This window comes from Phytophthora sojae, assembly GCF_000149755.1.
Source record: "Phytophthora sojae unplaced genomic scaffold PHYSOscaffold_1, whole genome shotgun sequence".
Taxonomy (NCBI): domain Eukaryota; phylum Oomycota; class Peronosporomycetes; order Peronosporales; family Peronosporaceae; genus Phytophthora; species Phytophthora sojae.
In genome coordinates, this window is record NW_009258115.1 from 9,999,947 (window position 1) to 10,019,069 (window position 19,123).

General features: G+C 55.9%; 3 protein-coding genes across 3 annotated transcripts; 1 reads left to right on the top strand and 2 right to left on the bottom strand.

Annotated features, from left to right (window-relative positions):
- Positions 1–196: 196 nt before the first annotated feature.
- PHYSODRAFT_455232 (hypothetical protein) lies at positions 197–1,732 on the top strand (the record flags this gene model as incomplete). Its single annotated transcript, XM_009518579.1, has 2 exons — positions 197–502; positions 602–1,732. Coding segments are annotated over 2 exons (1,437 nt in total), but the record flags the coding sequence as incomplete, so codon positions are not given.
- A 5,695-nt stretch (positions 1,733–7,427) lies between these two features.
- PHYSODRAFT_323105 (hypothetical protein) lies at positions 7,428–9,959 on the bottom strand (the record flags this gene model as incomplete). Its single annotated transcript, XM_009518580.1, has 4 exons — positions 7,428–7,985; positions 8,091–8,287; positions 8,381–9,374; positions 9,441–9,959. The coding sequence occupies 4 exons, from the start codon at positions 9,957–9,959 to the stop codon at positions 7,428–7,430; spliced, it is 2,268 nt and encodes a 755-aa protein (XP_009516875.1).
- A 4,962-nt stretch (positions 9,960–14,921) lies between these two features.
- On the bottom strand, positions 14,922–15,299 carry PHYSODRAFT_468369 (hypothetical protein; the record flags this gene model as incomplete). The annotated part of the gene is made up of 1 exon (XM_009518581.1): positions 14,922–15,299. A coding segment is annotated over one exon (378 nt), but the record flags the coding sequence as incomplete, so codon positions are not given.
- Between the last annotated feature and the right edge of the window lie 3,824 nt (positions 15,300–19,123).

The following is a 19,123-nucleotide window of genomic DNA, read 5'->3' on the forward strand; positions in this document are numbered from 1 at the left end:
GCCAAACGTCCCAACTGCCAGGTCGGAACGCATCAGCAGAGGCCGCGGCAACTCGCAGTCTCGCCCTTATTCCAGCTTTCGCCGAGAAGAGAACAATACCCCCAAGAAGCCTCAGCCACCACCTTCCGCCATGGCCAAGTCGCGGGACGTCAACAAGGAGGCCGTCATGCGACGGCTGCGCGCACGCCTCGATCGCCGGTCCCGGGGCGCGGACGCTGAAGCCGATGCCCAGCTCCGTGCCCAAGTGGGCTTCTACGTCCGCCTGCGCGCCGCGCTCTTCGCCAACAGCGGCTCCACGAACGTGGACGCCGTGGACACCGTCGCGCTCGCCGTACTGGCCGACGACGCGTTGCTTCCCCGCGAGTTGCCCGCGACCGTGACCCTGCTGCCTCTGCCCGACGCGTTGCGGGTCGTAGCTGCTCCCGCGCACGACCTGTTCACCGTCCCTGCGGCTTCAGCACGCTCGTCCACCAAGCGTCCGACCACCCGCAGTGCGTCCAAGGTGCCACCGTCCAAGAAACAGCGCAAGTCCAATGCCCAGGACCAGGACGACGACGAAGCAGACGGCGAGGAGGACGACAACGAGGACGACGGCACGGAGACCTACACGTTTTCCTTGCCTGACAAGTGTCCCGCCGCCATCCGCCGCGACATTAACAAGATCGTCAAGCAGGCGGACGCGCAGGGAAAGACTCCGCCTCGCATGTCGTACACGTGGGTTGGCCAGCGTGCGTGGTACGACCCGCAGGAGCACCCCGCGCTTCACGTGGCGCATTGGCGCTTCTGGATGCACTGGCGCGATGCCTTCTTTGCCTGCGCGCTGTACGCGCCCTCTGACGAGTGCACGGCTCACCGCAAGAAGAAGTCGAACGCCGGCCTGGCGCGACTCGTGTTCGTCAGCCTGAACATCATCGAGTTCGGCTTCTACGGGTATCTCGACCTCTTCGAGAACCGTTCCCACGACAACCTGATGTGGCTCGGAGGCAAGGCCGCCCACCGGTCGACGGCAGCCAAGGCGAACGCGAAGTCCTCCTCGGACGCGACCGTGGCCACGGACCTCGCCACGCTGTACCGCCACGAGCGCGGTCGTTACGACGCCATCATCGCGCGCGCACTTGACCCGTTCCGCGTGGATGAGGACGGTTACCAGTCCATCTCCGAGCTGCTCGAGCAGACGAAGGCGCTGGACCCGACCAAGCCTCCCCACCTCCGACTCAGCGAGGAGGCCCTCGCGCGCGTCGTCATCGACGTCACCGGCGGCGACCCGCCCAACCCGTCTTGGGTCGGCAACAAGAGCACCGGGACTTGGAAGCTCCTGCTGGGGAACGACCGTATCCGAGCCCTCGCCAAGAAGCTCGCGCCCCTCGCGAAGAAGGGCAAGCAACCGTTCCCGCCCCAGAAGGCGTACGACGAAGCCAAGGAGCAGCGCGACGACTACTCCGACTTCGCGGACGACGAGAACATGTTCACGGAATTGCCCCCGACGTCGCACTCGGACGAGGAAGACGACGGCGAGCCCGAGGAGCTCAGCGAGAAGCTGCCCGAAGCCGAAGTCGACCAGGACCAAGAAGACGACGAAGAAGACGAGCAGGCCGACCAAGAAGACGAAGAGGAGCACAGCTCGGGCGCCAACGAGCCCACGGACGACGACAAGAAGAGCAGCGCGGGCGACGAGGCCGATGACTCGGCGGCCAAGAAGAAGCGCGCCGCCTCCTCGGCGACACCCAAGTCCAAGTAAGCTCGCAGTCGTCTTTTAGGGACGCGTCACTAGTCGTTCATGTTTCTTTCTCCAAATCTGCTAGCGTCTCTCCAATTAATCAATTCAAATTCAAAACACGTAATTCCATTTCCACCGATCCGTTCTCGAGTTCCAAGTGACCGTACCATCACCGTACGCGACCGCCCCTAGGATCACGAACAACACCCTCTCCGACACTACTAAGCCATGAGCAGGTCTTCGTCCTCCACTTCAGCGTTAGCCTCTTCCAAACGGGAACTCCTCCGTAGCTCCGGCAGACGCCGTTTCCTCCGTTCGGCTTGCTCAAAAGCCGTCACTAGGTCGCTGTACTCGGGCATTAACTCGGCCCGAGGGATCCAGTGACTCTCGGAATTACCATATACTTCACCGCACGGTCGACCACTTGTTTTGCAACAATCTCCAGAAGCGGCGAAGTAACCCCCGTGAGGGCCGTATCCCCGCGACCAATGGTCACCCGTTCCGTGAAACTGGATGCCGGCAAATCTGCTTCCTCGAGCGGACCGTCTTCGACTTCTTCACCGTCCTCCACAATACCTTCCGGTACTTCGTCCATGTAGGGCCGAGTCCACCGGCCACGGAACTTCTTCAACCGGTTGGCGTTCACCGTGACGATCTTGTCCGGGTGCGACGGTATGTCGATCCGATAGGCGTTCTCGCCAACTCGACCAACGACACGGTATGGACCATGCCAAGCGAAGGCCAACTTTTTCGTCCGCGCCTCGTCCCTCTTCTTCCTGAAGAGCTGGTAGACCCAGACAGGGTCACCAATATCGTACTGCACAGCCACGCGATCGCCCAGTCGCTGCTCATGTCGGTCCTGCGCCTTCAGGAGCTGCCTCTCGACCAGGCGACGTGAGTCACGCAAGGCACGGTAGAGCTCGCGACGGTACGCTGCCACTTCATTGCTCTTCCACTTCTTGCCCAGGTTCAGGAACGCGACGTCCAGCGGCAACACGGGATCGCGTCCGTAGAGAGAAAAGAAGGGCGAGTCGCCCAACGCTTCATGGTAGGACGGTCTGTAGGCGAACAACACCCTCGGCAAATGTAGATCCCAATCCGTCTGAGCCTCACTCACGTGCATTTTCAGCATGCCCATGAGCGTCCCATTGAAGCGCTCAACCAGTCCTTGAGTCTGCGGATGGTACGCTGAACCGTACAGCTTTTTAATCCTCAGCGTCTGGTAGGAGGACTTCGCAATCTCCGACGTGAAGTTTCGTCCATTGTCGCTTAGCAATCGTGACGGCACACCGTGCCGCGCCACCACTCCGTTCACCATCACCTCCACGAAAGTCACCGAATCCAGGCGGATCACCGCAAAAGCCTCAGCCCATCTCGTAAAGTAGTCGACAAACACAAGGATATACTTGTTCCCTCTCTCCGTCATGGGTAACGGACCCACAGCGTCCACCACCAGCATCGAGAACGGTCCTGAGAGATCCGCCGCCGGCATTCGCTGCATCTGGCCGGCCTGCCACGGTCTCGACCACTTCCCACTGCCACATCGTGTACACTCGCGGACATACTCCGTGACGTCCTTCCTCCAGCCAGGCCAGAAAGCGTGCCTTCTCACTTTCTCGAGCGTCTTGGTCAGACCCAAGTGCGAGGATAGCACGTCAGCGTGACAGTAGTGTAGAACGGTTTCCACGTATGGTACAGGCACTACCGGGACGGTCAAGGACCGAGCAGGTCCGACCCGAGCTGGCAAGTGCACCTTCCTCATCAGTAAACCGTTCTGCACCACGTATCGGGACCGCATCTTCACAATCGTAGACCGGAGGAACGGATCCAAGGGCAGGGCTCCGTCCAGCAGAAACGCCACCAGCGCCTTCACCCACGGAACCTCTTGCTGCGCTTGTACGAACTGGTCAAAGTCGAGACCGAACCGGTCCACAGGTGTCAGAGGGGCACTTCCCGCAGGAGCGCCACTCACGGCTTCATTAGGCTGGTCAGGACACTCGTCGTCGACATGACCATCGGCACGCTTGCCACCTATACCAGGACCGTCGCCGGCCCCCGCTTGCTCCCCGACTGAAGTAAGAGGCACGTCCTCGACCGTGCCTTCCGGGTTCAGCAAGTCACGCATCGAGAGAGCCGCCAACGTGTCCGTAGGTAGTCTAGATAGGCCGTCCACGTGTCCCATGGAGGTACCAGGCTTGTGATGCACCTTAAACTGCAAATTAGAGAGTTCCATTGCCCACCGAGCCAGCTTAGTGTTAGTAGTACGGTTACCAGGACTAAACACCCACGTCAGCGCTTGGTGATCCGTGTACAAGTCGAACTCCCGCTTGTCGAGATAACATCGGAACTTCCTGGTCGCCCAGACGACCCCCCAACACTCGATCTCGGAGATGCCGTCCTGCTTCGAGATCCAGTTCTTCTGAGACCCGGTCAACAACTTGCTCGCATACGCCACCACACGGTTACGACCGCCCACTTCCTGCATGAGACACGCTTCAACCGCGTACCGTGACGAGTCAACGTACAACTTGAACCGCTTCTTACCGTCCGGATAGACTAGGATAGGAGGTTTCAAGAAGGCCCTCTTCAGTTGACGAAAAGCACCTTCACAGTCCTCGCTCCACTCGAACGGAGCGTCCTTGACCTTCAAGCGTTCCAGGGGCGCTGAAATAGAAGCGTACCCCGGAATGTAGCGACGGAAGTAGCTGGTCAATCCAAGGAACGACCGTATGCCGTGCACGTCCACAGGCCTCTTCACGTTCAGGACCGCTTTTACCTTCTCGGGATTGGGTAGGATACCCGTAGGCGTGACAATATGACCCAAAAAGGCAACTTGACTTCTTCCCCAATGGCACTTTTTCATCTTGAGCTTGAAGCCCGCTTGCTGGAAGCGAGTCAGCACTTGACGAACACGCACCAGGTGCATAGGGGAATCCTTGCTGAAAATCACGCAGTCGTCGAGATAGACCAGGCAGATAGGCCACTTTAGATCCATTAGCACGGTCTCCATCAACCGCTGGAACGCTGGGACAGCGTTACAGAGTCCAAATGGCATCCCTAGCCACTCGTACAGACCGTACTTGCATGTGAACGCCGTCTTGGACACGCTGTCCGGGTGCATGGGCACGTTCCAGTAGCCCGAGGCGATATCGATCGTCGAGAACAGCTGCGCGTCCCCCAGCACATCCAAGATGTCATCAATTAGCGGCATGGGATAGCAGTCCTTCACCGTGACCGAATTTAACTTACGGTAATCGATGCAGAACCGTATCCCACCGTCCGGCTTCCGCATGATCAGGACCGGGCTCGCCCACGGACTGTTCGAAGGACGGATCAAATTCAACTCCATGTACTGTTGGATCTCTGCCTCCATAATCTCTCCTTCAGCCAACGAGACACGGTACGGTGCCTGCTTGATCGGCGCGCTGTTGCCGGTGTCAATCTCGAACTGTAGCAGGTCCGTACGTCCCGGCTTCTTCGAGGACTCCATGAACATCGAGCGGAAGCCGTCCAGCTCAGTCTGGAAAAGCTCCTTCTGCCCGGAGGACAGCTTGGACTCGGAGAAGTCGGCCTTCATGCCGTCCGACTTGTCGGGCGGAATGTCGGGCTTCGAGGCCTTCACCTTCTCGCCGGCGCCCTCCTCACGCTTTTCCGACACGGACATCGCACTCGCCCCGCCCGACTCATCGCTTTCAGCGGGCACCGTTCCACCAGGCGCCGTCGTTGCCGGCTCGAAAGCAGACTTGGGGATCACGGACGTGCTCGCAACGACCGTCCCCTTCCGAATCCAGTATTCGTCCGTGGAAGCATTGCACACCTCAACGATCACTCGGCCGTCCTCCAGCGTACACAGCGTTTGAGCTACGCACAGCGTAGGCGGCAGGCCCAGCGAGCCTTCGACCAGCACAATGGCCTTATCGGCCACGTTCCCCACCACTCGAGTCCTCACAAGAGCTTGTCCTCGAGGAGGGAGCCGCACCGAAGTCGCCATCGTCACCATGTGGGACTCTTGCACCATCGTAAAGCCCAGAGGCAGCACCTCGCCGGAGCTCTTTTGTGTCAGGGAGCGCTCCGCCACGTCAATCACGGCGCCGAACGCGCCCAAAGCGTCCACTCCCAGAATCGCGTTGACATGCAGCTTGTCGGCCACCAACACGCTCAGCGAAATCTCCACCGACCCAAGCCGGAACGACAAGCTGATCCAGCCACGGATCCGAAGCTTGTGTCTCGACGAGCTCCTGACCAGACCTTCGTAAGGTTCCAACGACTCCGAAGACCGTCCCAGACGCTTCAGCACGCAACGGCCGACGAGACTTAGGGTAGAGCCAGTGTCGGCCAACATTTGAGACGGTAAACAGTCAATATAACCACTTGAAAGTGCCTCAAAGTTGCCAACCGCGCACACCACCCTTCGACCGTCTTCCGCAACACCGTGCACACCGTCTTCTGCGTCATCATCATCATAGCCTCCGAAACCATTCGGTAGGTTCACCGTGACAACGTCCACCAGGCTAGTCTTTGGCAGACGCGTCCGAGCGGGACGTTCACATCTCACCACCTCGACGTAGTGCGAAGCGTCCTCGTCACGCTCAGGGAAAAGCTCCAAGTCGTCGATCACCTCGGCATACGGCTTGTAAAGCGACGAAAAATCAAACGTGACCGCCTTGCCAGGGCGACGGCGACGGCGACGTCTAGCACTCGGCGTCTTAGACCGCCCCGTACGGGCCCACAGCTCCAACCAAATCCTTCGAGAGTTGTTGTCGTAGTAGGTCCTCATCCAGGAACATGAGCGCTCACCAGATCGAGCCGTCACGCTCATCAACTCCTTGACACGGTCGACGTGCTTCAGGAGCAGCTCCTTATCGTACTCAGGAACCTTGTCACGCAGCGGAGGGACTTCCACCGTCCCCTCTTCTCCATCGGGCGGTTTCCGCACCTCACGCTCCCGGCCTCCATATTTTCTAGCCTCCTTCAAGAAGCGGAACACAGCTTGCCTTGCCACCGCATGCGCGACCTTCGGGTCCACGCCTCGCACTTCACTCAAGATAGGCACCGCTTTGGTCACCGCAAAAGTCCCCCCAGGATCGTCCGGCGGACGCACGACGTTCCCGGCCACTACAGACTCGACGGCCACCAGCATCTCCGCCGTAACACTCGAGACGTCACTTGGCGGCACGGTCTCCAAACCTCTCGCGACGCCGGCAGCCGGAGGCGCCCCCTTCGGGTCGGCGACGGCCTCGGACGGCGAGCCGTATACTACGCTAACCACGGGGCTCCGGAAGTCGAGGTTCGCACGCTTGATCTCCTCTGACTTGTCGAGCATGTCCTCAAACCAGCCCTGCCAGTACTCGGGCGAACCGTGCAAGTCAGAGGACGCCTGACGCGTCCGTTCCACCACCTCCAGCGAGATCCCGAGGATGCGAGCCAACTCCTCCGACGCCGGCTCGGCTTGAGCCTCAGCATTCCTAGCGACACGTTTCAGGAGGTCCACCTCGTCCAGCGGGTACAGTCGGTCCTCGAGCTCCTTGTCATACTCTTCGAGCTCGGGGACGACGTCCGCACCGGCGAGGACGGAAGCCTCCTGGCCCGGTTCACCGTTCTCCATCGCCGTGAGCTCATCGTCCGAGAACAGACGGTCGTTACCAGAGACGGTTGTCACCTCCGGCGGGACCGCACCGTCCTCAGCAGCAGTCTCTGCAAGTACGTCTTCTCACTCCGTCCAGGCCGAGAACAAGCAGTCCGATAAGTCGTATCCTTCGTCATCTAGGGCATACGGTGGCGGCGCGTCGGCGAACGGCGTCGGCACCTCCTCCGCACTCACGTCCTCGGGATCCATTAGCGACGCGACCTTCGGCAACTCGTCCGGGTCCTTCTTTTCGCTCGGCAACTCGGGCGCGTTCTCCTCGGTCGGTTCGGCCTTCACCTCGGTCGGCTCGGCCTCCTCTACTCCACCGGTCTTCAAGTCGGCCGCCAAGGCGACCAGCTCTCCCACCGCGACGGTCGTGTCGGCGGCGGCCGCCAAGATGGCCAAGTCCTCGTAGATCGTCCCGTATTCCGAGTCGCCGACCTTCACCGCGAGATCCTCTCCTTCATCATCCGTACTAACCACAATAAACTCACCTTTCTTTTTCTCGTTTTTGTCCTTGTTTTCTCCATACGAAACTTCATCCAGGGCTGGTACCGTTCCGTTCGGCTCCGCCAATACACTCATGCATACATCCACCTTCGAGACCGTCTCCTCCACTTCGTCACGGTCACGATCCTCACCCTCCGAGTCATCCAATAGACAAGAGGAAGGAGTGACTCTCTCCTCCCCTTCCTCCCGCCCTCATCATTGAGGCGGAGACGTCTGCGCAGCTTCTCGCAGACTCACGGCCAGACCTCGGAGCGCCGCCACTTCGGGGCACCCAGCAAACGAGTGACCGTCCTCCTTGCAAAACCCGCACTTCACTGGCCCTCGGCCACCGTTCCTGGCCACGGGAGCCTGACCACTGGTCCGGCCGCGACTGGGTCCGTCCTCGCATTCCACGGTGATGTGTCCAAGTTCTCCACACAGGTTGCATATCATCACTTGTCGTCGACAAGTCTCGCGTGAATGGCCCACATAGCCACACCGTCCGCACACGGGCGCTCCTTCTTACGTCTGTGAATCAGCACCCATACGAATCCCTCGCGGTCGACCGTTCCCAGGTGGAGCGTTCCCGCCCGAACCCGGACTCGAAGTCGTGGCCGACACATTCGGCACGCGATTCCTTGGCGAGCGCGGCGGCTGCCACTGGTTCCGCACCATCTGCTGCTGCCACTGCTGCTGCTGGGTCATGAACGTGGTCATCGTCTCCGCGAGCTTGTCCAGCTTCGTCAAGGTCTCGGAAGCGGCCACCGTCGCCGTCGCCAGGCTCGAGGCCGAGCCCGCCACCTTCTTGTCTTCGAGGAACCCGTCTACTTCTTCTATGGGACGGGACATTTCCTTGGCCAGCAGCCACTCACAAGCTTCGGGAATGTCTCGTGCCGGGCCCGAGTCGAGCGTGGCGAGCATATGCTTGTTGCGCAGCCAGCGTCGGAACAACTGGTACCTCATCTGCGGGTTCGGATAGTCCATCGAGTCGCAGAGGTCGGAGACGCGATCGCCCCACTCCTCCACGGACTCACCACGTTCACGCTTCGTAGTCTGTAGCCGTTCGCACAGCTCATCAGCCGTTCTGCTCAGGAATTGGTTGTGGAACCGTACTTTTAGCGTAGCGAAAGTCTTAATGGTAGAATTGTTCCACCACCGTTCCGCAGGCCTCCCTTTGAGCTTCTGGCGAAACACCAGCAACCGTGACTGATCAGGCAGGTGGGCCGTGTGAGCTTCGAACAGCTCCCAGAAGTCACGAGCCTTCTCCATCGTCGCCGTGTCCGAGTAGAACACCGGCAATACCTTCATCACGTTGGACACCTTTGACGACATGTCGTACGCGCTGCGAGCCGGGGACCACATAGTCGATGCGCGGTTCGGTCCACCGAGGTTCACAGGGGTCGAATGTTTCTTGGCCGCAGGCGCCGCGCCCGGGGTCGGAGTCTTGGCAAGAGTCACCGTCTTGCTCGACTCCGCCTTGACTAGCTGTTTGACTTTCGGCTCAGTCTTCACGACCGTGCCCCACCCACCGTAGGCGCCAGGCTGCGCCCCAACACTCCAACCGTACGTGGGCGGGTTCGGCAACGGCCTCTCCGTCCCAGTTTACACCGCAATGAACCCGCTCGGGCTACGAGAGGGCACTTCCTCAGGTTCTTCCTTCACGTAGGACCTGTAGAACGGCCGCGAATGCGCCGTCTCGATCGGCACAGGATCGTCGTAGCCGAAACCACTCGAATAGTAGAGCACGGGCCTCGAGAGCAAACTCCTCGAATCTTCGGAGTCACCATCCCGTTGCTCCCCGGGGCCGGACAACGCCCTCTTCTCCTCGGGCCCCAGCTCCGCGTGAGCACCGTCTTCTTCACACTCCTCATCAGCGTCCTTGAACTCATCTTCTTCTTCATCAGCCCAGAGATCTCCCATCATCTCTTGGCGCAGGGACTTACGACCGGCCGCGCTCGTCACCTTGGCCATCGTGCTCGTCCCGCTCCCGTCACCGGGTGGCGCCGGCGTCGACGCCGTTCCACCAGTTTCCCCCGCCTTGCGAAGCCGTTCAGCCTCCAGGCGCGCCACTTCTTCTTGCACGATCCGCTGCTCCGCGGACCCCTCACCTTCTCCAACTCCAGACATCTTCTTCAAACTTCAAACTTCAAGTTGCAGGGCTCCGAGCGAGCCGTAGACCAATGTCAGAGGCTCCGAGCGAGCCAGCGACCAATTCCAGGGGCTCCGAGCGAGCCGTAGACCAACTTCAGGGGCACCGAGCGTGCCGTAGACCAATTCCAGGGGCACCAAGCGTGCCGTAGACCAATTCCAGAGGCACCGAGTGTGCCGTTCTTCACTTCACTTCCAGACAAGACCGTTCCACAAGTCTTACGCGGATGCCGAGACTTCTTGAAGATCCCAGGGACGAGCTGTCGATCGCGTTTCCAACGCGCTGCTGTCACCTCGCAAAGACCAACGAATCCCGACGCCCGACTTGACCAGACTGTGCTCACCACTTCCAAGACCACGTGCTGTTTATCTCCATTCTCCACGTACACTGCCGTATCATCGGCGTATCCAGCCATTTTTAACTTCGTGACACCATCTACGCCCTGCAGGGAAATACCTTCAAACTCAGGACAGGCCTCTAACATATCGTACAGAACATCGAGAGTAATGATGAAAAGGAGAGGGGCCAGGGGACATCCCTGCCTTATTCCGCTCGTAACTTGAATAGGCTTAGAGGGGTATCCATTGGCCAGGAACGTTGGTGTGGAGCTGCTTCAGCATGGTCAGCATTTTGGGCGGGCACCCTATCGCTTCCAGCACTGCAAACATGAATTCCCTGTCAATTAAGTCGTAGGCCTTTTCAAAATCAAGCAGCAGAGCTTGGGCAGTGCTTCGAGGGTCTCTGGAACGCTCCGACGCCTTTGCTGCCTCCAGTAAGTCAATTGCAGTATGAATTATGCGCCCCGGTACAAAGCCACACTGGTTTGGGTGGACCAGTTCCGCGACGCATGACCTCATACGCTGTGTGTAAATTTTCATGAGTACCTTGTAGTCACTATTTAGAAGCGATATCGGCCGGAAGTCAAGCGGGTGTGTTGCCTGCGGCTTTTTCGCGATGCTGAATATGTAGGCCTCAGTGAACGAAGTGGGGAACACTCCTGATTGAAACCACATATTGACAAAACGGGTCATAATGGGTCAATTTCATCCTCAAAGTCTCGGTAGAACGAGTTTCCCAGCCTGTCCGGCCCCGCTGCCTTGCCACGCTTGCATCGCTTGAGCGCTTCTCGAACCTCGAACTCCATCATTTCGTCATCCAGCCACCCCATGTCAATCCGGCTCCAGTTCTGCCGTACTTCATCAATCAGCTCAGCTGGTTTGCAGCCTATCGCAGCCCCTCCATTAAGAATTGGCCTCCAATTTTCGGCCAGTATGTCCGCCTCTGCGGGCTTACCATGTGTAGTGCCCGCCACTCCTGGGTCCAGTATTGGAATCGTATTATCTCTATATTTCGTCGAAACCCTTGCAAAGAAGCTTTTGTCATTCGAGGCCGAGCGTTTTTACTTTGTTGTCGCCGTATATCTCTGAAGCGCCTGCGAGTGTCGTTCGCATACTCTTCTCGGGATACTTGGCTATAGAAATCATGCATACTTAAGTAGTCTTATTTTTGAAATAAATAGAATGGTCGGGATTCTCCTGAACTCCACCACGCGAATTATCCTTGTCACGGGGTACGGAGCTGGTCTGCTGTGGGTACCTGCGCATCACGCCGACTTCGTTGCGCAGGCCTGTGTTGGCCTGTAGGCCTCTAGCGTAGCGGAGGGGGGCTCCCTCTTAGTAGAAGGAATCCGTCTCCGCTTTGGCCCTGTTGGACCTCTTCTCGTTCTGCTTCACTGGGCCTTGTTAGCACGTAATTTCCAACGGCAGAAACTCCGTTCCAGGTCGACTCCTTCAGAATCCTGCCGCACAACATCCTGACGCTCTCCTCCTGATAGAGTTTCACTCTATTGAAAAGGTATAGCTCACACTGGTCGTCGAGTAGCCATCCCAGTGTTGCCAGGGCAACGAGGTGAAGCACGCACCATTCCATTTTGCTGATATCATCGGGTTTCGCCCGAGACACGGCATCCCGTTCTTTCTTGCACAGTCGTTTCCACCTGTCTAGGGCTCCCGCTAGCTTCAGCTGTGTAATTTCACTTCCAGAGCTCGTCGCGCGTAACCACTCCTCACAGAGGCGTCTAGTCGAAGTCGAGCATCTCGCCTGTAACATAGTTTTTGTAATTTGCGCTCGTTGTAGCCTGATAACCTCCTGGCGCCCCCAATCAATCAGCTCGGTTCGAGGCCACGCTGAGAGCACAAGCGCAGGAGATGGGAGGCTCCCCATGAGAATTCGGGTAGCTTCTGTGTTTCCGGCCAGAGCTGCCGCAAGGCGACCAATTGAACCGACCGATTGAATGTCAGGTGGGAACGCCTGAGGCATTGGTTGCTTCCCCCGCCAAACATCATATGCAGATTGATTCAGCGCCGCTTGTTCCGGTCCAAGCTCATCTATTTGTCCTCGCGTCTCCGAGGGTGCCATGTTGTAGCTGCAGTCGCCGACTTCCTCCCCCAGGCGTTTGGCGCATCTTGTAGCTAGGCGGGCTACTTCAGCTTCATCCATCGGAGCGAAGGAACACGTTCGAAAGCCAAGCCCTGTGACGACTTTGTTCCGAGCGTCTCCCAGCTTGACCGCACTTTTCGTTTCTTGTGCATGAGTCTGTGGTGGATACGTCCCTGCTGAGAAGTGCCCCCCGGACTTAGAGTAGTTGAGAACCACTGTCACCGGCGGTACCTTGGCTTTCCACAGAGCAAGAAAGAGTTCTGTTGCGCTGTCGTTTGTAAGCATGGTACGGACGGACCCAACCAATCAAAGGCGTTGTGAGATCGACAGGTCGCTTCATCTCTGCGCTCAGTTTGACAGTAATCTCCAGCATCACCGCTGCGTGGCTTGTCGGCAGTTGCTCCCCATCCACCAGCCAGGCATACGCCTCAGCAACCGAGATCTCCCGAAGCTCAATAGCCGCATCTAGGCGTGCGATCATTAAGGCGTTTTATAAGCACTCGCTCGTGTACTCTGTTCAGGCGTTAGCTTGAAGTGTACGCCTCCTGAGTTGGTGAACGCAGCGAACCAGGCCATCCAGCCGCATTGCCCGTTGCCGTCAACCGCGGTAATCGCCCCACCAAGTACTTCTAGCCAGTGGCTCACCGTGAAACTTGCTATTGGGACACCGTTGGGGGACGTGGCAGCCACGGGAGTACCTTGTATTGTGGAGACCTCGTCGTCTGAAGACTCCACCTGCATTTCGTCGTTTTGAATCAGCGTACTTTGATTCGGTGTTTGGGCAGGCTCACCTGCATCCCCCACCCCCTCGATGCCGAAGCAGTCGTGTCTAGACGCTTGAATAAAGCTTTTCTGCTTGGAGGCGGGCTTTTCCGCCGGTGGAGACGTGCTTTCCGATCCGTTTTCTGACGACTTGGCTTCTTGCATCACCTCGTCCTCCTCTTGGGCTCCCTTGCTCGATGTGAAGCGCTGAAGTTTCATCGCTCTTTTGGTGGAGAGAGCCTCCGCGACAATTCTTGAGAGATTTTGAGGCGACCCACCTCACCCTCAGAGCTTGGCGGTTTGGCTGCTTCGGCTTTCGTCTGCTTATCCTCTTCACATGGAGGAATCGTCTGATGAATCGAAGCCTCCCGTGCTCTCTTGGACTTTGCTGTCGCCTCTGTCCCTGGTAAAGCGGTGCCACTCGCAACGTTCATATTTGACGTAGCTTCCGCCTGGAAAGAGAGAGGAGTAAGAGGGGTCCAGCTCTTCTTCATCTCTTGCTCAGCTCCACAAGCTTGCTCCACATCCATGTCACACGAGTCTTCGCTCTCCTCTTGTTTAGACTCGTCCGAGACCGCGCGCGTATTAAGTGAGCCCCCCATCGTTGTCTCCGTTGCTGCTTGGCAGGTGTTCTTTCTTCTCGCCATGAGAAAGTCGGCCATCGATCGCAACGGTACAGTTGGTTTAAAGCGCGCGATCTTGTTAATGGGACCCACACTAGCAGCGGCGATGTCCAGCGTGAGCTTGTCTCTGCTCAGTATGGCTTCATCATCAGATTTCGTGCAAGACGAATGGCCGTGCCCAAACGCCCTACATGATGTACATGGAGGAGCTACAAACACCGTGTGGTGAAAAATAGCAAGTTCGACGTCAAGCCATTTCCAGTGTGTGTGCTTCAGCGCTACTGGCCAGGTTGGTACCGTGAGCTGCACTCTCCAGACTCGACAGTCGACACTCCCTCTGGGACGACCAATCCGCTGGCAATTGTGCACGGGGACTTTCATCACCTCTGCTAGGACGTGGTAGATGTCTTCATGTGAGATCTCACGATGGAGGACCAGGATCGTGAGCTCGTAGCTGTCAAGTCTGACTAGTGGGTGCAGGCCATGCTCATCAGTTGTTTTCCTCATCGCGATGTAGTCTATCAGCTTGACACGCCCTGTACCCATTGGCACACACCAGCTCGCCCATCGCTGGGCTGCCTTCTTTCCCGAGAACGAGAAAGTGAGCAATCGCTGTGATTCCGTGTAGACCACCGTGGTGATGGAGTCGATAAATTCGGCTGCCTGAGCGACGAGATCAGCATCTGCATCTTTTCCGGGGGTCATTAGTTCGATCAATCGTTTGTGAAAACAGTCTTCATGCAGGAAGTGTAAATGCGCAAAGATAGTGTAGACAGATTGGCACTCGAATACACTCTCAAAAGCGGCGAGGTCGGCTTGATTTAGGACGTTGATGAGGAAGTGCGGGACCGTGGGTACTTCCAGATCGCCAGACAGGATCATATCTAACGCACGGCTCTCTTTTGCCGTAAGTGGCCGGGGTCCCGTCGTCGCAGCCGTAGGTGTTGTACAGATGGAGTAAAGCTCCTCCATCTCTGCAGTCAGACTGGGAGGCACATCGGATGAGAAGATGTCCCCACCAGCTCCATTTAGTGCATCCTTGTAAGAGCGCCTCTCGTCACTCCGAGCCTCGTTAGGCTCTGCTCCATTGCAGCGCTCTTGCGACGGCCCAGCTGCCACAAAGTCAAAAGCCATGAGTCTTTGCTCAACTTCTCGTTGGGGGAGGCCCTTATTCACAATCCAATCTTTGAGCTCCACCATGAGAATAGTGGCTTCATCACTTTGTTGCAGGTTCCACTGGCGATGGTAACCCCCATAATTCTTCGGCACGCGGGTGGATATTTCCCACTCAGCCCTAAGGCGATCACGGTCGTATGGCGTGGCTGCACCATGGTGGAACGCGAAGGCTTCAAAGCGGCGTGTACACGCCTTATCCCTGAGCCGAAGTGCTGTATCTATCACCATTTCCATAGGAGCTTGGCCGCTAAGATAGTTCTTGAGCATCTTGAAGTCATTCCACCCGTTGGCAGCTGATGTCGAGGGGCTGGATTTCATTTGCGAGTGCGCTTGGGTCCGGTTGATGTTCACCGATCTCTCACCGTGCGGCTTCGGAGAACGCTTTTTGGCCGCCTTAGCGGGGACGGTCAGGCGATCTTGGGAGCCCTTTTAGGGTGACGGTTGGGGTAACTGACGACAGTATTCCAGCCATGAGCAGCTGTAGCTCTTGGCGCGGCCGACGTTGCGCGATCCGGGGTCGATGCTCGAGTGGGATCACCAGGACCTTGGCCAGGGGCGTGACCACTCATGCCAGCGGGACACTCAGCAGGCACTGGCGCCTGGTCTTGTAAGTAGGGACGCGCGATGCAGCACACCTTCCTAGTGCTGCGGTCTCGTCTTGGAAAGAAGGCTGCGAGGAGTCGGCTCGACGCGGCTGTTCGGAAAGTATGTGCTTCTCCTATAGCTCAGTTGGTAGAGCGTGCGGCTGTTAACCGTGTTTGAAAACCACGCTTGCTGTTTTTGCTGGTTCTATCTGCTAGAAGCAAGTATCGTCCAATGGTTCAGTAGCAGTGTAGATGTCATCCATTTTCTGGGAGGTAGGTAGAGTAAGCTAGCTACTTACATGTATCAGGAAGCCCAACAGGGAGTAACTTGAAGACAACTTTCATGCAACATGATGATGTGGTAGACAAAATATTCGCCTACAAGTACGTCATGAAAAATGAGCATCGAGTTGAATGGCGCGCGCCGATCATTGTCTGATCGCGTTCCTGTAAGTGCACATAATTATTGTGGTAATTCATTCATGTTTATTAATGTGCACGTTGTCTTTAACGTTTCGTATTCAATATGTGTAGCTGATGGATTCCCCTTGAGCTGACGGCATGAAGCTCAGCAATTAGCCGAGCTACTAATGCAATGTTGGGGATGCAACCAGTCATTTTTGAATTCGTCGTGCACAACAAGGGTGCACTGCGTTAGGCTGGGAGGACTACTTTGAATTCCAAAAAGTCTGCTCGGTTGTATCTAACGTTAGCTCGATTTTACCAACTCGAGTACAACTATATGGAACACTTTGAAGAAACTAATAGATGTCTTCTTTGGCTACGAAGTAGACAAGTTTTGTGCTAATACTTCGCCTACTGAGTGGTCGAGTGTATTGGCGCCACTCAAAGCTAAGCCAAATCCAAAACAACAACCATCAATACATGCACTAGCAGTACCAAACAGTGGTTACGTACTATGTTCACATGCAAGTAGCAAATGAGGGGCATAGCCCCTCATTTGCAGCACCTACCATCATTTTTCTTAGGGAAATTTCAGGAAGGTGACTCAATATTAAATTTTGTGCAAAAGGTGATAGAAGGATTTGTGTCGAGAGCACATATTTCAGGTTCAGCAGCATTTGCTAGGGCATTGGGCCACGAAATTGTTGCCTCCAGCGGCGACATGGGGAGTAAGGCATCCAAGCCGTCGGTGATCCTTTATGCAGTGTGGGCAGTGTCGCTTAAGCGACACAGAAGGCGACCGTACTTCACCAGAACAACTATCAGCAGAGGGCGATGCCTACACCGGCACCGCCTTCGCGTTTACCCAGTCCTATACTGACACAATTGGTGCATTCAGCGACGTGCATGGCATTCAGGTGCTGGCCGCTATCGGTGGCCAAATGCACTTGGCACAAAGCCTTGTATCACCGTTTGCACAAAATTTCATTTTGAGTCATATTCCGGAATTTTCCTTTTTTATATGGAGCCAACTATCTACTGCCGCCGAAGCTGCCTACTGGACAGATTTTATAGTTTGTAGGCCAAGAGCTAAGGACGTAAGCGTTTGCAGCGCCGACCACCATTTTTTATATGGAGCCAATGATCTACACCTTTTCAACTTCAAAATGACAAAAAGAAAATTCAATATGTCAAAATGTAAAATCAAAACGACAATACTTTGAAAACCGATACTTAAACCTGTTTGTAATAGTGGGATATATAGAAATACAGAGTGTCGACTATCTATTGGCTGACAGTGAGCTGTATCAGCCGATCGTGCTCGTATAAGATTGTGAGACGGTCCTATCTCTATTCGTGACAGTTTGAACTTACGTTTTGTCATTTTGAACTAGCAATTTGCCATTTTGAAGTTGAAAAGGTGTAATGCCAGCGAGGCTGCCCGAGATCCAGGCGGACATGTTTAATTTGTAGGCCAAGAGCTCAGCTGCATGGACGTAAGACATCCTCAGTTATCCGTCTGTAACTAGGAACTATGCAATACAGTGTAGTTGTAGGCTGATTGGTCATCCTGCATTCTCTTGTCGCTAACGCTGTCCTCATTTCATTGTCAATTGGCTTTGTGTGGTACCGTATTTCGCATGTAGAGCAGTACACCCCATGCTTCAAGGGGTAGGTACCCTTGCAGAGTTGATGCTTCAGCCCAAACTTTATTTTTAGAATCATTTTCCGACAAATGGATCCATTCCAAATGCTGGTGACGAGCGTCGCTGCGAGCCTCGCAGTGCGAGTGCGGGCGCCATGGTTGTGAACGCCATGTCGGAAGAGTACACTAAGCCTTGGCAAGACGCGCGCGCTGCTAGTCCCTTGTTGGCAGCATAAGACGCCCCATTCCATTGGCGAATATCGCAAGAGCTCTTGACGGTAGAGTGCTTGGCGAAGCTCAGAGCATTATATAGTACAGTAGCCTCCGGGAACGCACCCGTATCCAGCACCAAAGGCGGGTGCGCGGGTGCGCTCACTTGGTAGGATTCAGTCCACAGTGTCTTCCGCACCAGACTCAACATGCGGCTAGTACTGCTGGTGATGCCGGCGCGGAGGGCGTTCGTGTGGCGCGGCGATGCTGGTGCCACACTAACGCATACGCGCCGGAGCCATAATTTTGAAAAATATATGTCAGTATTCTGAAGTAATGACATGTATCTCTCAACATGCGATTCGCATGCTTCAGCATTCTGAGCACTGATTGGCGTAGGATAGGGTGTATTTCTCAAGTGGCGGTATTGGTCTACGTGTGAAATACGGTACCTATATTTGTGTAGGTATGGTGTGCGATTGTGTGAGTATGGTGTAGCGAGATGTTGTTTAAATGTTGCCTGAGGTTCAAGCAACTTTCTTTCGACGAATTAATCTGTGTGAGGCTGTCCATACAGCTCTTCTAGCTGTCCTCCCAGGATAATTATTTTATCAACGACTTCGTGATCGAAACGTTCCACGTTTTGATTAGCTTGTTCACGCATGGTGCCACGTAGTGGAGAAATTTTGAATGGTGCGTTCGTGCACATCTAACACGTCTGTATACTTGCTGGTCAGTGTAATTTTGATCGTTACCGATTAGAACAAAATGTTGAATCGGATGCAAAACTTCTTGAACAATAACATGGATCTCGATGAAACTCCTCGTTCTTGAAGACATTTAATAATTCTAGGATAGCAGTAAAGCTGGTACAACCGATTATTTGAAGCCGATCAGATGAAGCCTCCCGTTGAAGTTAACATTATAAGTAATATAATATAGTGGAATCAGATATTTAGATACTTAAATGGATAAATCCGATCCGATGGTTTGTTTAAGTTCTCGGGTCAGAATCTCTCAATTCCAACAAGAATCCCCCAAGAAGCGGTTCATTCTCGAAGTTGCAGTTGCAGGCTTTCTTGCTGTTTCGATTGCGCACTATGGACGTTGGAACGCACAAGGAGTTGAAGGCGATGGACCATGCTGTTCTGCCTGGCGAGCATGGCCATTGGCGCAGGTTGCAGGTGCTGCAGTCGCCGCTGTGGCTTTGCCAGCGCTCGCTATTCTGCAGACCGATCCCATTTCCACATCAAGGCCCGTGCTGTGCTGCAGAAGCAGAAGCTCTTCATCTTTTCGTA